Source organism: Tetrao urogallus (assembly GCF_951394365.1).
Source record: "Tetrao urogallus genome assembly, chromosome: 2".
Taxonomy (NCBI): Eukaryota; Metazoa; Chordata; class Aves; order Galliformes; family Phasianidae; genus Tetrao; species Tetrao urogallus.
Genome location: NC_136814.1, coordinates 103,505,637 through 103,519,334, shown reverse-complemented (window position 1 = coordinate 103,519,334; position 13,698 = coordinate 103,505,637). Strand labels below are relative to the sequence as shown.

The 13,698-nt window shown below is 45.2% G+C and overlaps 1 protein-coding gene across 1 annotated transcript in view; it reads left to right on the top strand.

The window, feature by feature from the left end:
* The window catches only part of DTNB (dystrobrevin beta), a gene marked incomplete at both ends in the record, with an annotated part of 126,144 nt that overhangs the window by 46,955 nt on the left and 65,491 nt on the right, over window positions 1-13,698 (top strand). The window contains one exon of the mRNA XM_079532659.1: window positions 8,630-8,707. Coding sequence (XP_079388785.1) covers window positions 8,630-8,707 — 78 coding nt within the window. The remainder of the gene's footprint in view (window positions 1-8,629; window positions 8,708-13,698) is intronic.

Below are 13,698 nucleotides of genomic sequence, written 5' to 3'. Positions count from 1 at the left end.
GAGCCGTTGGAGCAGGGGCAGAGGAGGAACACGAAGGTGGTCAGAGGGCTGGAGCGCCTCCCCTCTGGGAACAGGCTGAGAGAGCTGGGGCTGTGCGATGGGGAGAACAGAAGGCTCTGAGGAGACCTGATGGCAGCCTTCCAGTCCCTGAAGGGCCTACGGGAAAGCTGGGGAGGGACTTGTGGTAAGGGCAGGTAGCGACAGGACGAGGGAAAATGGCTTTAATCTGGAAGAGGGCAGGTTCACACTGGATGTCAGGAAGAAATTCTTCACTGTGAGGGTGGTGAGACACTGAACAGGCTGCCCTGCGAGGCTGCGGATGCCTGCATGGAAGCATGGAGAGCCAGGATGGATGGGGCTGCGATCAACCTGGCCTAGAGGAAGGTGTCCCTGCCTACAGCAGGAGTTGGAACTACGTGAGCTTAAAGGTCCCTTCCAACACCAACCATTCTGTGATTCTATAAATCTGTGACTGGAAAAAGGGAAACTTCACTCCCATTTTTAAGAAAGGGAGAAAGGAGAACCCATGGTATTACGCATTGGTGACCCTCACCTCTGCGCTGGATCATGGAGCACATCCTCCTGGAAAGCATGTTAAGACACATGAGGGATGAGCAGAGATAGCCAGCACAACATCACCAAGGGCAGATCGTGCCTGACCCACCTGGTGGCCTTCTATGATGGAGTGATGACATCAATGGACAAAGGGAAGGGCAACTGCTGTCATCTGCCCTGACTTGCGTGAGATCTTGGACGTGGTCACATCCTTATCTCTGTGTAGAAGAGGTGTGGATTTGAGAGCTGGATGGATTATTGGTGGATAAGGAATCGCTTGGGAGGTCGTAGCCAGAGGGTTGTGGTCAGCAGCTGTGTGTCCAGGTGCAGGCGCTGATGAGCGGTGTCCCCCAGGGGTCCGGCTGGTGCGGTTCATCATCTTTATCAATGGCTCAGGTTGTGGATGTTCAACCTTTTGGCTTGCCTGAGCCACACTGAGTGAAGAGGAATTGTCTCGGGCTGCTCCAAAAGTAATGCCTCCTATTTAATTTCCGCGGAAACTACAACAGCTACAAAGAGCACGACATCCCTCTTCGATAGAGCACCTTCCCAACGACAAAACGCTATTTTTCAATGCGGTCTTCTCACTGTAAAAGAAGAGCAAATCCGAGACCTCCTTATGAGCCTGACCGTGTACCGCTCTGTGGTTGCCGCGGTAACCGCCGCCGTGCGGCGCATCCGGGGCGCAGCTCCGGGGCCGCGCGTTCGAGTCCCGACCCCGGCGGCAGCGCTGGGACCGGGGGGGAGCGGAGGTGGTTCGCGGGGCGGGGCCGGGAGCAGCGCCGGGTGACAGCTGGCATAGCCGGACCCGTCCTAAAATGTGGCACATTGACAAGAATGCCTAAAACGTGGCGTCGGAGCGGCAAAACGGCACAATTGAGAGCGATGCTTTGTGGCGGTGAGTAGTTTGCATATTCCTAATTAGCGGCAATGAATGGATGCAGTGATGAGCCCGGAGTCGTTAATGTATAGGTTACATTATTCGTGTCTATCGTGCATTGTGTGTGTCTGTATTGTGTTGTATGTGCATATATTGCACTGTTGATGTATATATCGCATTGTCTACACAATGGGCACACAGCGTGTCCTGAGGGCAACACTACTATTCTGGGGGGATTATACATCTTTAACTTGAATTGTTGCTGTGTTATAGGGAGTTCTGTTGTGTTTTGTGCTTTGCTTTGCCACAAGACGGCTTTTGGCTGGATTGCTGCTCGGTGCACAGTGCAAAATTAGTTAAAGAGGCATAAAAGCTGCGTATGATGATGTAGGAAACTTAGCTTAACACATATTCCTCATCACAAACAAAATAAAACCCCAGCACTTTGAATAACATCAGAACAGCACTTGGCCGTTTTCTGTATAAAATAACAAAGAGAACAAAGCAGCCATCAATCTGTCATCTATACAGGACATTTTTTGGTTGTTTCGAAAGTCATTAATTTGCACTGGGATGGAGCAGTGAGACCCGATGCCATCCTCCGGTTTCGTTCTCTTCCTATAGGAAAAGCCTGGGCTCAGCACACCCGCGGGTGCCTGTGCCCTTGGTGCTCTCATTGCAGGAGTGTTGGCAGCTATTTTTAAACAATTCCTCTTTTTTCACGGTGCGGTGAGGAGCTGCTGACAGTCATCTCACAGCCTTCCCCACAATCCCGAGTGCAAAGGCAGTGCTCAGTGCCTACCTGAGAGCTGTCATTTCTGCTGTTTTAATTACAACATCATAATTAGAAAGATTATTTCCGTATTTCTGAATGCCTTAGGGAACCGGTAAAGGGTTGCAGAGAACTTTGATCCTTTGCCATTTGGGGTAACCACAGGTGTGCTTCCATCCCCAAGTTTGGTTCAGCTGTGCAGAGAGCTGCTTTGCCCCATAAATGCAGGTTTCCTCTGTCTGTTTTCCTCTGTTACCTGTGCAGAAAACAAATGGAGCAAGTAGATCCCCGTTCTTTGCTGTAAGCAAGGTGCACTTTGCTACTAAGCCCTTTCTTTTCTTTTACAATGGAAATAACAAGTAACTTTCTGCTGGGGGTTTTTGCTCGATTCATTGGGGATCTCAAATTGTAGAATAGAATCACAGAATCCTAAAGTTTGGAAAAGACCTCTGAGATCCCCAAGCCCAACCCAGCCCACCGTGCCCACTGCCCACGTCCCTCAGTGCCACATCCCCACGGCTCTGGAACACCTCCAGGTTTGGTGACCCCCACCACCTCCCTGGGCAGCTGTGCAGCACTGCTCTTTATGAGAAATTTGTTCCTGGTATCCAATCTGAAGATAAGAATAAATAAGGTCAGAAGGTAAGTCAGAACTGGAGCCTGTGCCTGCACTCCTGCCTCCCAGGTGACAAAAAATAAAGGGACCAGCTCTTTAGCTGGGTCTGTTGTGATAGGACAAGGAGAAATGGTTTCAAACTAAAAGAGGAAAGATTTACATTGGATATAAGGAAAAAGTTTTTTCATGATAAAGGGAGAGCAAGATGCGATGGCCTTAAATAGTGCCAGGGAAGTTCAGGTTGGATATTAGGAGAAAACTCTCCTCCAAAAGAGCAGTGCTGCAGTGGCACAGCTGCCCAGGAGGTGGTGGGGACACCAAACCTGGAGGTGTTCCAGAGATGTGGGGATGTGGCACTGATTGGGCAGTGGGCACGGTGGGGTGGGGTTGGATTTGGGGATCTTGAAGGTCCTTTCCAACCTTCATAATTCTATTATTCTGTGCCAGTGGCACAGGTTGCCTAGAGAGGTGGTGGATGTCCCTGCAGACAGCCAAGGTCAGGCTGGACGAGGCTTTGAGCGCCTGATGGAGCTGTAGGTGTCCCTGTTCATTGCAGGCAGTGGGATTAGATGACCTTGAAGGATCCTTTCCAACTCAAACAATTCTGTGATGTAGGAAAGCTGTAGGAAACAAGAGCAAACTCCTTTTGAATGGATTGGCACTGTGGCTGTTGGTTGTGGCAGATCCTGTGTGCTCATCTTATTCATCACAACTGCGTGCCTTCAGCTTTGCTGCTGCACTTGTGTTCCACAGCCCCACTGCAATTCCAGCTGCATTTGATCTTTAATGCAGTCTTTTCCTCCCTTTAGCTTGATGCAGCCGTTGCCCTCACTTTGTCCTTTTCACTTGAAATTGAAGAAATCTAATCTGAAGGACTTCCAGAAGAGGAACAGAACTTTAACAGTTCAACTCTTTTTAACGTTTTCTCACTGTGGGATTGTTTTAAATATCCTGGTTCTCAGAGCAGCTCTTTCACACTTTTTCTTATGGGTGATAGATTTGTCTTCGAGCATTGTAAGAAATCACGTATGTGAATATACAACAACCAAAAGTTTCCAAAACTTATCCTGCTGTGAAGTTTTACCCCTCACATTTTGGGGCAAAAGAGCCAAAAACAAACGCACAGATGCTACTGCAATTATTTGCTAATTCAGAGTTTGTGACTTCCCAATGAGTCATCACAGTCCTCTAACCAGAACCACAAATACAACCGAGATTGGGAGATTTCTCTGAATTATTTCCTGTGCAAAGTAGAAAATACAAGAAATGGTGCATTTTGTACAAAGCACTGATGTTTCCAGCAGGAAGAACTTGCCACAGTCGTGAGATTGGTTTGTGTGCTTTATTGCCCTCATTACTTAAAATTTGCAAGGGTACTTCCAAGCAGGATTTGTTCATTTTGCTGTCTGTCCCTTGGATTTTGATATATCTGTGCTTGAGCACTGCTGCTTGGTTTTATTACAGATAAATCAAACTTATGCATAGGTTGCCATCAAATCACCACAAATTTGTCTTCAAGTAGGAGGTTTGGAGATATTCTGTTGAAAACATGTTTTCCAGCTTTTAGTTGTTCCTGTTTTTCTTCCTTGCTTTCTGTTGTGAGGTTTCACTTGTCGTTACCAGCTACTGCATCTTTAAATAGGTTTTCCCTTTCTTCACTGGCCTGCCTTCAGTGCTTGCTATTGAGTTGGTCGAATCGATCTTATATTCTACTTAGCCAAGCACGTAGGCAGAGTCAGAAGGCAGCAAGAGATCATTATTTGGATTTGAATAATAAATAACAGGCCTTTTGTATGGTCTTTGCAGCATATAATGCATGGTTCAAAAGAAGTCATTCTTTCATTTCTTCCTTCTTACTGAGTAATTAGAGGATAAAATTTACATAGCAAATAATACTAAAAGAATTGTCCTCTTAGATAGAAGAACAGATTTGCTCAGTAATGGGAATGCTGGAGAGAAAATTTCTCCCATCAGGTGCTCATGTGTGATGTGTGATGTGTGATGCGACCCACTAATGTCCTGGCTGACAGATTGTGAAACAAGCACAGGCCTGGCACAATTAATTTCCAGAAGTTTCTCAGGTAATTGTTGCATTCTTCAGGCGCAGAGAGGTTTGGTAAGACAGTGTCTAAGGAAGGAATCTGGAACCACTCTCACAGATTCATACAGAATCATAGAATTGAAGGGACCAGCACTGGGTGCTCCAGAATTGGCCTCCCCAGGACAGAGGAGAGGGAGGATCCCTCTCTCACCTCGCTGGCCACGCTCTACACAATGCACCCCAGGGTCCCATTGGCCTGCTTGGCCATAAGGACACACTGCTGGCTCATGGCCAACCTTTGGTCAACTTTTGTTCATCCCCTGGTCAGCCTCTCATCAGCCCTTGGTCAAGCAGAGCACCCAGGTCCTTCTCTGTAGAGCTTTTTTTCCAGCAGGTTAACCTGTACTGATGGATGCAGTTATTCCTCCCCAAGATGCAGGACTCAACACTTGCCCTCGTTGGACTTCATGATGTTCTTTGTCCATCTCTCTAGCCTGTCGAGGTCTCTGAATGGCCTTGCAGTTCTCTGGTGTATCTGCCACTCCACACAATTTGGTATCGTCAGCAAACTTGCTTCCTCAAACAGGTTTGTGATGAAAAGCCATAGAGCTGTTATATCAAAGAATTAAATGAAGATAAAGGAATGAGCTCTAGATCAGACCACAGTGCTGCTTATACAGTTAGTTTCCGTGTGCTTGGGGCCATGTTTCGCATCTTTGGCAACTTGCGTTTTTATTTTAATTGCTGGAGAATTTGCAGTAGGACAGGGAAAGATATCGATTGCATTGCTCATGACATCCGTACAGAATGCTGTGTCTATAGTAAAATTGCTTGATCCTCTCTCACTGATGAAGGATGCTCCTTTTGTGTTCCCCCCCCCCCCGCTCTTCCATTCAGTTTGCTGAGATCTGGTGATGGTTTCTGGAGCGAGCAGAGTGATCTGTTTGCTGTCCCTCCTGTCCCATTGCAGTGCCTGGCATGGTGCCTGCTGGGGAGGCATCCAGCTCTCCTGCAGCCCGCTGTCCTTGCTGCATTGAATACAACCAGCTTTGCAGCAGAAGTTCCATACAGATGGAAGATTTGCAGGCAAATGCCAGTTTGTGTTCCTGTCTTCTTTCCTACTGCTTGGTTGAGTTTTCAGTCAACTAGGAACACTAGCCAACAATCTTGCTTTGTACACTAGTCTGGAAGAATATGTCCTCCTTTGGCTTCTGAATTATCATCAATTATCAGTGATCTTAGAGGTCGTTTCCAACCTCAGTGATTCTATGAGAGGGCATGGTGGGAAAGGGTTGATACAGATTGGATATTAGGAAACTTTTCTTCTCTGGAAGAGCAGAGCTGCAGTGGCACAGCTGCCCAGGGAGGTGGTGGGGTCACCAAGCCTGGAGGTGTTCCAGAACCATGGGGATGTGGCACTGAGGGACACAGTGGGCACAGCGGGGTGGGTTGGGGTTGGACTTGGGGATCTCAGAGGTCTTTTCCAACCTGGATGGTTCTATGGTTCTGTTGAAATGTAGCCTGGCCCCTTGTTAGCATGGTAAACTGGACAATTAGAGCGTGATGTGCAGGTGGCCAACATGTGCAAGTGAACCAAAAGCTGCAGCAGGGGGAAAGAAGAAATCTGTAGTGGGGGCACAACCTTGCTTGTGTCACTTCAACCATCACAGCATTCGTGTTTATGGGGAGCTGGGGTTGTGCCTGCTGGAGGTAACCTCAGCCATGTCTGTTCTTTGGAGAAATTCTCTTTGGTCTTCCCTGAGAAACAAAGCTGAGTGGGTGCATTATTGTGCTGTTATCATAATGTAGTGACACAGTTCTTCCAAGAACGAGATATGAGGAAAGCAAGTCACGCTGGTTTTGCTTTGAATCCTTCCTGATAGATTGTAATAGAAAGAGATTAGTTTGCACAGAGCTATTCGTGGAAATGTCCCAGAGGACTTCTGATGGCTGTTAGGCAAAGAAATGCTATTTCTTTGCTTCTGTGGATACCTCATGCAATAGAAAGTAGGAATATCATTAAATCAAATTGCATTTTATACTCAATGTCTTTCTTATCTGGAAAAAAAAAAAAAAAAGTGTGAAGTAGCATAGGAAGAATTAAGAAAACAGAGTTAACACTTGTTTGTTGTAATGAGTTATGATGATGTCCTTTCCTAGCCTGCCGTATGAGAAATAATAAAGTTCCCAGGAAAAGGAATCTGTCTTGTTTTACTGCTTTTTCCAGCTGACGCCTTGTAGAGGGAAGTGGAAGGACTCACATGCCAGCTGGGATGGCTTTGTTTTTACAGTTATGTACAACTGTGTTCCATCGGGAATTGGAGTTGGTCCTTGTGGGTGCCTTCCAACTCAGGATGTTCAGTTCTTATTTATTACGTACGGTGGTGTTTTCTTTTAATTAGTAAACCTGGGTTTCCATATGGATTCGGGCGCTACTCCTTTGTTACTCTGTTCTCTGTTTAACCTCATGCAAATTTCTCTTGGATCATGAACTTGACCACAGCGTCTGCTGGCTGTGCTCCTAGAAATGCTTTATGTTAACCTTTGCCTACATAAATATATGTAGGTAGGTAGCCACAAAACTGTTTATTTTTAAGTCCCTTTAAATTTCTGTCAGCATGCCTGTAAAATGGGATAATAGTAGGTAGAGGTCAACCACTCTCTGTAGTGTAAAGTGAGTTAATATCAGTGTTTTTACATTTTTGTGCATCTAATATGTACCTGTGGTTTGTGCCTGCCTGGCTGGGTTGGCTGTGTTTTCATTGTAATTCTTTGTAATTCTCTCTCCATAAAGAAGTACAGCCTGCTGCAAGGGGGGCCCTGAGCAGTACCAAAAGGGCTCACAGTACCCTTACAAATTGTAATAGTGTAGGACTGTCCAGGTTATAGAACAAAACTCAGCTATAAGGTTAGCAAAGGTATTCAAGACTCCATTTCTGTTGTTTGTGTGTACGTAAGTATAATAAATGCAATCTGAAGGAAACAGCAAAAAGAAAAAAGTCACAGCTCTCATGCAGTAATCCCTACTCATTCCATCCCTATTAAAAGAGTGGCCCGAGCCCAGGCATTACTAATGGATAGTTAAACAACTGTTGGATTTAGGACAAGTGGTAATGGCTCTGTGTTGCTCAGGGGAGGCTCAGCCTGGATGTTAGGGAAGACTTGTTCTCATGAAGAGCAGTGCTGCAGTGGCACAGCTGCCCAGGGAGGTGGTGGGGTCACCAAACCTGGAGGTGTTCAAGGAACGTGGGGATGTGGCACTGAGGGACGTGGGCAGTGGGCACGGTGGGCCAGGCTGGGGTTGGACTTGGGGATCTGATCTTCCAACCTGAGTGATTCCATGATTTCTCCATCTAGCTTAGATTTAACTCAGTAGAAATAAAACCCAACCAGGAGGTGTGCGCAGTCATTGTTAGAATGAAGGTTTATTGCAACAAGTCAGTGCCTCACCTCTGTAGGCATTTTGGATATTTCCCCTAGCTTGAATGTCCTCCTACATCTCTTTGAAGAGTTGGACAGTGCCAAAGATCAGTGATGTAATCACAAATGTTTCACCTTCATTTTCAAGCAGTGCAGAAATCCCAAAAACTAATTAGAGAAGAGCAGACCAAGGTCTTTAAGTACCTTTGTGCAAAGCAAACCCTGCTGCTCTTTGCCTGAACAGTGTCACTGAAAACGCTGATGCCCTTTTTCTTGCTATTGGTTTTGTTTTCTAATTTATTTCTTTTAATCACTAACTGGAACAAATTCCTCTTTCTATTGCAGTCCCCCTCGACCTCTGACTAACATGAATGACGCCATGGTGACCCACATGTCCTCCGGAGCACCGACACCAACAAAGAGGTAGGTGTACCCTGCAGCATTTATTGTTGGCTTCTCAGAGAGGTGAAAAACACAGAGCATGGATTTTGTACCACTGGAGCTCTTCTAATGTGTTTTGAATAACACTTCTACTTCAAAGTGTGTGTACAGCATCCATTAAAGAAGGAATTGTTTGCAACGCTGCTTTTTTTTTTCCCTCTAAGGAGTGATTTTCTTGTATTGAAATAGATGCCATTACATGAGCGTGACTGAAGAAATATCCAAACATTGCTAAAGAAATTTTTGTTGTTGTTATTAAATAGAGCATTACTTTCAAAGCTGTTCTGAGAAGGACTGGTCTTGTATCATAGGCTGCACTGCTCACAAAGTAGAGTAATTGTGCTTGAGACATTTCACATAATAAGTTTACTTTATTACCTTTGTTAACACATATTCTCTGCACCGACCCAAGTTCTTTTGAGTTGTCCTTATCTACTGAAAGCATTTAGGTAGAGCTAAAGTTGGGTTATACTTATTTTTATGTATGTAAATTATTGCATGAATGCTCACTTGTAAACATGCAAGAACGTTGAATCATGGATTTGCACTTTTCTTTCTTGTCAAGTTAGGGGAAAATAGCAAGGTGTTCTGCTGAAGACTTCACTGGCCCAAAGCTGTAAATGAATAAATGTTCCCTTCAGGGAATGAGAAACAAAACTGGAAAAAAAATTCTCACATTTCAGTGACAAAATGGCACAGAAGAGGCAAGCCAAACCCCTCACTTTCAGCAGCAGTCTCCCAAGAAGGCTTAAGCACAGATCCACATAATTTCCTTCCAGTTTCCAAGACAAATGAAGTGAGTTGTATGTGCAGTTTTGAAGTGGCTGTGTTAAAATTCCAAAACTGTCTTGAGTCCCTCAGTTGGGTGACTACAAACTACATACAGTGTGTGGTACGTTCTGTGACTTGAAATTTGCTTTTTGCTGAATTAGAAGTGAAGAGACTGAGTCTGAATATTAATGCAGGCTGTCTTTCAACAACACAACCCATGACACTGTATCACTTATTGGGTTGCAAGCAACCTCCTGGTCAAGGCCTTCAGTGTTTGCATTTAGGCTCCATTTGGGCTTCACGTCTTCCCTGTACATGGCTGTTTTCTGTGCTGGTCTGTGGGCACAGCAGATGCCATTTCTTCTCATGGAAGCCTGCAGTCCCATTAACGATTTGCTCCTGTGCAACCCTGGAGATGTTCAAGAACTGTGGAGATGTGGCAGTTGGGGGCATGGGTCAGTGAGCGTGGTGGGGATGGGCTGGCAGTTTGACTTAGTCATCTTGGAGGCCTTTTTCAACCTTTATGGTTCTGTGGGTCTCTGACGTGATAGAATCATCAGCTCTGACACACTTCAGCTTTGGACATTTTTGTTTTTATAAAGGAGCAAGGTCTCTGTTGCTGCCTGCTGTCCAAGGTCAGGTAGACCAAGATAATTCAAAAATAAAAACTGTGAGAATCAGAGCGGTTTGAACACAGACAGCATGTCATCTGCCTCTACACACCCTGCCATCGCCAACCACAGGACTTGCTTAAAGCGTTCCTCATGAGGGTTGGTTATTTGCTGAGTTGGGCCTTGAATGTATGTAGCACAGTGAGTGAGGCACCAAGGTGGATGTTAACGAAAACACGGCCAGTAGGTAATAGCTAGTGGGTCCTTGGCACAGTTCTGGCTGTTACTACAACAGACTGGTTGATTGAACACAGTTGGTATTTTGAAAAACACACAAGTAACTGTAGCTGACTTCCCATTGAAAGGTATGGAGCTTTGGATAATGGATAAAAATCCCTCTGTGATTCAGAGGTTGCACTGAGACCTTCCAAGATGACGACCTCTATAGCACATACCCTTTACATATCCCTTGCCCAGGAAAGGCTAAGAAAAGAAATGGGAACAAACACCAAAGAAACTCCCAGATTCCATGGAATGATGGTTACTGTCATCCTTTGTCCACAGCTTGCTCTTTCTGAGAGGCAAGACATTTGCTGAAGCGCAGAAGGGCATTATGCCAGTCCAGAGACAATGGTGAGAAAACCATAAATCATCTTACTTTCAAGCATCATCTTCTGTCAGGCATTGTGAGAGCTCACAGGCAGCAAATATTCGGTAGCTGCCATCTTCTGTGATTGCCACAGCTATTTTAATACCTTCCTTTCTACCAAGATCCCATCTCACCCTTCTTCAAGGATTCTCACTTTCAGAATTATGGGTTACTTCATCTAGCAGGTTCTGCAGGAGTCCATGGGAAGAGGCTTCTCCTAGTACTTATTTATTCCAAGGAATGAGTGGGGGTATTTATCTTTTCCTAAACCTGGGGGAAAAGGCCGTAGCAATGTTTGCCTCCATCATTTCAGCTTTTCAGGCCCGCAGCACACTGCTCCATAACCACTCCACAACCCCTGGGGATCTACGTGAGACTTGCAGTGGGACCAAAACCCATCTCACATCAGGTATTGACGTTCATCCTCTGATGTGCCTTTGTTCTTTGCAAAATTGTGGTGGCTGTGTACACCTGTCTGAGTCTAATTAGGGTTGGGTTGGTTGTCATCATATCACATGAGGAAAAAAGGTCTTCACCAGAGCTTCTCTGGTTGTTCAGATGAGGATTTGTGAGGAATGATCGGTGGAAGCCAATTCAGATTGTATCTGAATTGTATCCAAACCATTTCCATCTCTGCAAGGCTTCTGCATAACCTCGGCATGCAGCCAGTTAAACTAGATGGCTGCAGATCTGGGGGCCTCAGCGTCACAGCTGAAACACTTGGCTCTTGCCTCAGCTTGAAAAAGACTCCATGCTCATCTCAGCATATGCCCACCCATATATGGTATAATCCCTCTGAGTATTTGGGAGTTCCAAAGCACTGGGTGAACTATAGAGTACATTGGAGCATCCATTCCTTCATCATCTGCTTAGTCAGGGACGTGAAGCGCATCTCTGTGTTGTCTTTGTATTCTCCTTTTCTTTCAACCTGGAACGTGTGCAGGTGTTTGCAGTTAGTAACAGAGTGATTGAAGGCAGGATGAATGTTTTTTTCCCTTTGGAAATTTCTTCTATTTCTGTTCTGTAGTTCACATATGTCTGATTCCAGTGTGGGCATGGTGGTGATGAGTTGGCGGTTGGAGTTGATGATCTTGGAGGTCTTTTCCAACCTTCGTGATTCTGTGAATGTTTTCCCTAAGATTTATTACAGTTCCTGTTGTTTAGATTAATCCCTGATGTGAGACTGCATCACCGACTGAATTCAGGGTCTCGTTTCTCCAGCTGCAGACACTGTCACATCTTGGCAGCATGAAGTGAACACATCGGGGCACTGAGACTGCTTGGTGCAAGCTGACTGCCATTCTGAGCTGAATTTTAATGTGCTCAGTGGAAGTACATGCTGATAAATGTATGTATATAGTTTTAAAAACCTTTTTCCTGTGCTTCCTACTAATATTCTTAATAAGAGTTTAGTCGTAATTGTGATTAGTACTAAATTATTAGTGAAAAACTGCGTCATTAGAGTTTAAATCCACTTGTGGCAGATGTCACCATGGCAGAATGGAAACAGAAATGTCCTTTTGTTATTTCGTGGAAACAATCTCAGTGTGACAGCTGCTTTGTTGGGAAGAAGGCTGAGCTGAAAGAGCAGGATTTTAATGCCTGAGCTTGCTTTTTTATGAACTAAAAATTGAAAAGCAAACAAACCAAAGCAGCCCTCCTCAAATGCTGCTCTCACCCGGCGCGCATCTCAGGGAGCCTTTATCTTTTCCACCCTCCTCATCCTCTGCTTTCAATGGGAAAGCATGCAGAGGGGCAGCGAACTCTGCGGATCCCAGGATTTCTGTATCTGTACTTTGCAAAGAGCTTTCTGTAGTGGGTAACATACTGCAGACAGAATGAGGTCAGAGAAAGTTTGTCCTAATAAGAGGGAAGTTCTGGGAGCAGAATAGTAGTGATGGTCACTTGCAGCTTTGGATCACTTTCACATTTAGGTATGTAGTATTTAATATTACCATTTGGCTATTTTTCATCTCTCAGAATGTAAATTTCCAAATTCACATCAGTGGTTTAACGGCATGTTTACATTTGATAGCAATGGGGGAGGGAAACATTCGCAAAGGGAAAATTTGAATGCAAGCTTGCCTGTATTTGTGACCTATGATACAACAAAAGTCAGTGTTTCTCTGATCCGTATGAGCCGTTCTAAATATATGAAAGGATTACGCCTCTGTAAGATGAGGTCAAGCCTGCAAAATATGTTACCTTTTTTTGCTGATTTATTTTGTATTATTTTAGGAATAGATAATTTCTGCTGTGGTCCATGTGCACTGTTCTTCCATCAGCAATTCCCTTCCCAGAGGCCCGTTTAACGATGTGCATTGGATGTTCTGCAGTCTCTTCTAGGATCACCGATCACCTGCTCCTTGTGGTCCCTCGCTCTCTTCCTGCCTTTATTTTGTTTGTCCTTGTTTATCTTGGCCGTCTCCGGTGCCACTGCTTATCCTGTCCTTCAGTGCGTGCATGACTGGGCACTTCCCAGCTTTTTGGTCAGACCTCCAGAAACCTTCCTCTGCTGTCAGTTCTGCGTTGATGCATTTTATATCTGTGTCATTGGCGCTGTCCCTTGTTGTTTGTGTTTTTTAGTTCTGTAACCCAGAGTGACGTTTATTTGCTTGGCTAGCTTAATTTATCTTCTGACAACTTCCAATGTGCCTTTTTTCTCCTTTGTTGCCACGCCACATTTATCTCTCCAACATTTCCTTCTAGCTGTCCAGTCACCAATTCCACCTGAAAGTGACTGACCACTGTTCTTGTCCGTTCTGCCATTTTTCTTTGACACAGGTGTAGTACATTCATTTTCCTATATTGTGCTTCTTAGACGTGTGTGAAATCTAGAGATCCTAGAGCCTCTTTAGCCATAGTTCCGTCCTCAGGAAGTTCACAGTCTGCAGGCACTGCTGGGGCTGGGGTAGCACTGGGGCAGGAGCTGGTGGCCTGGA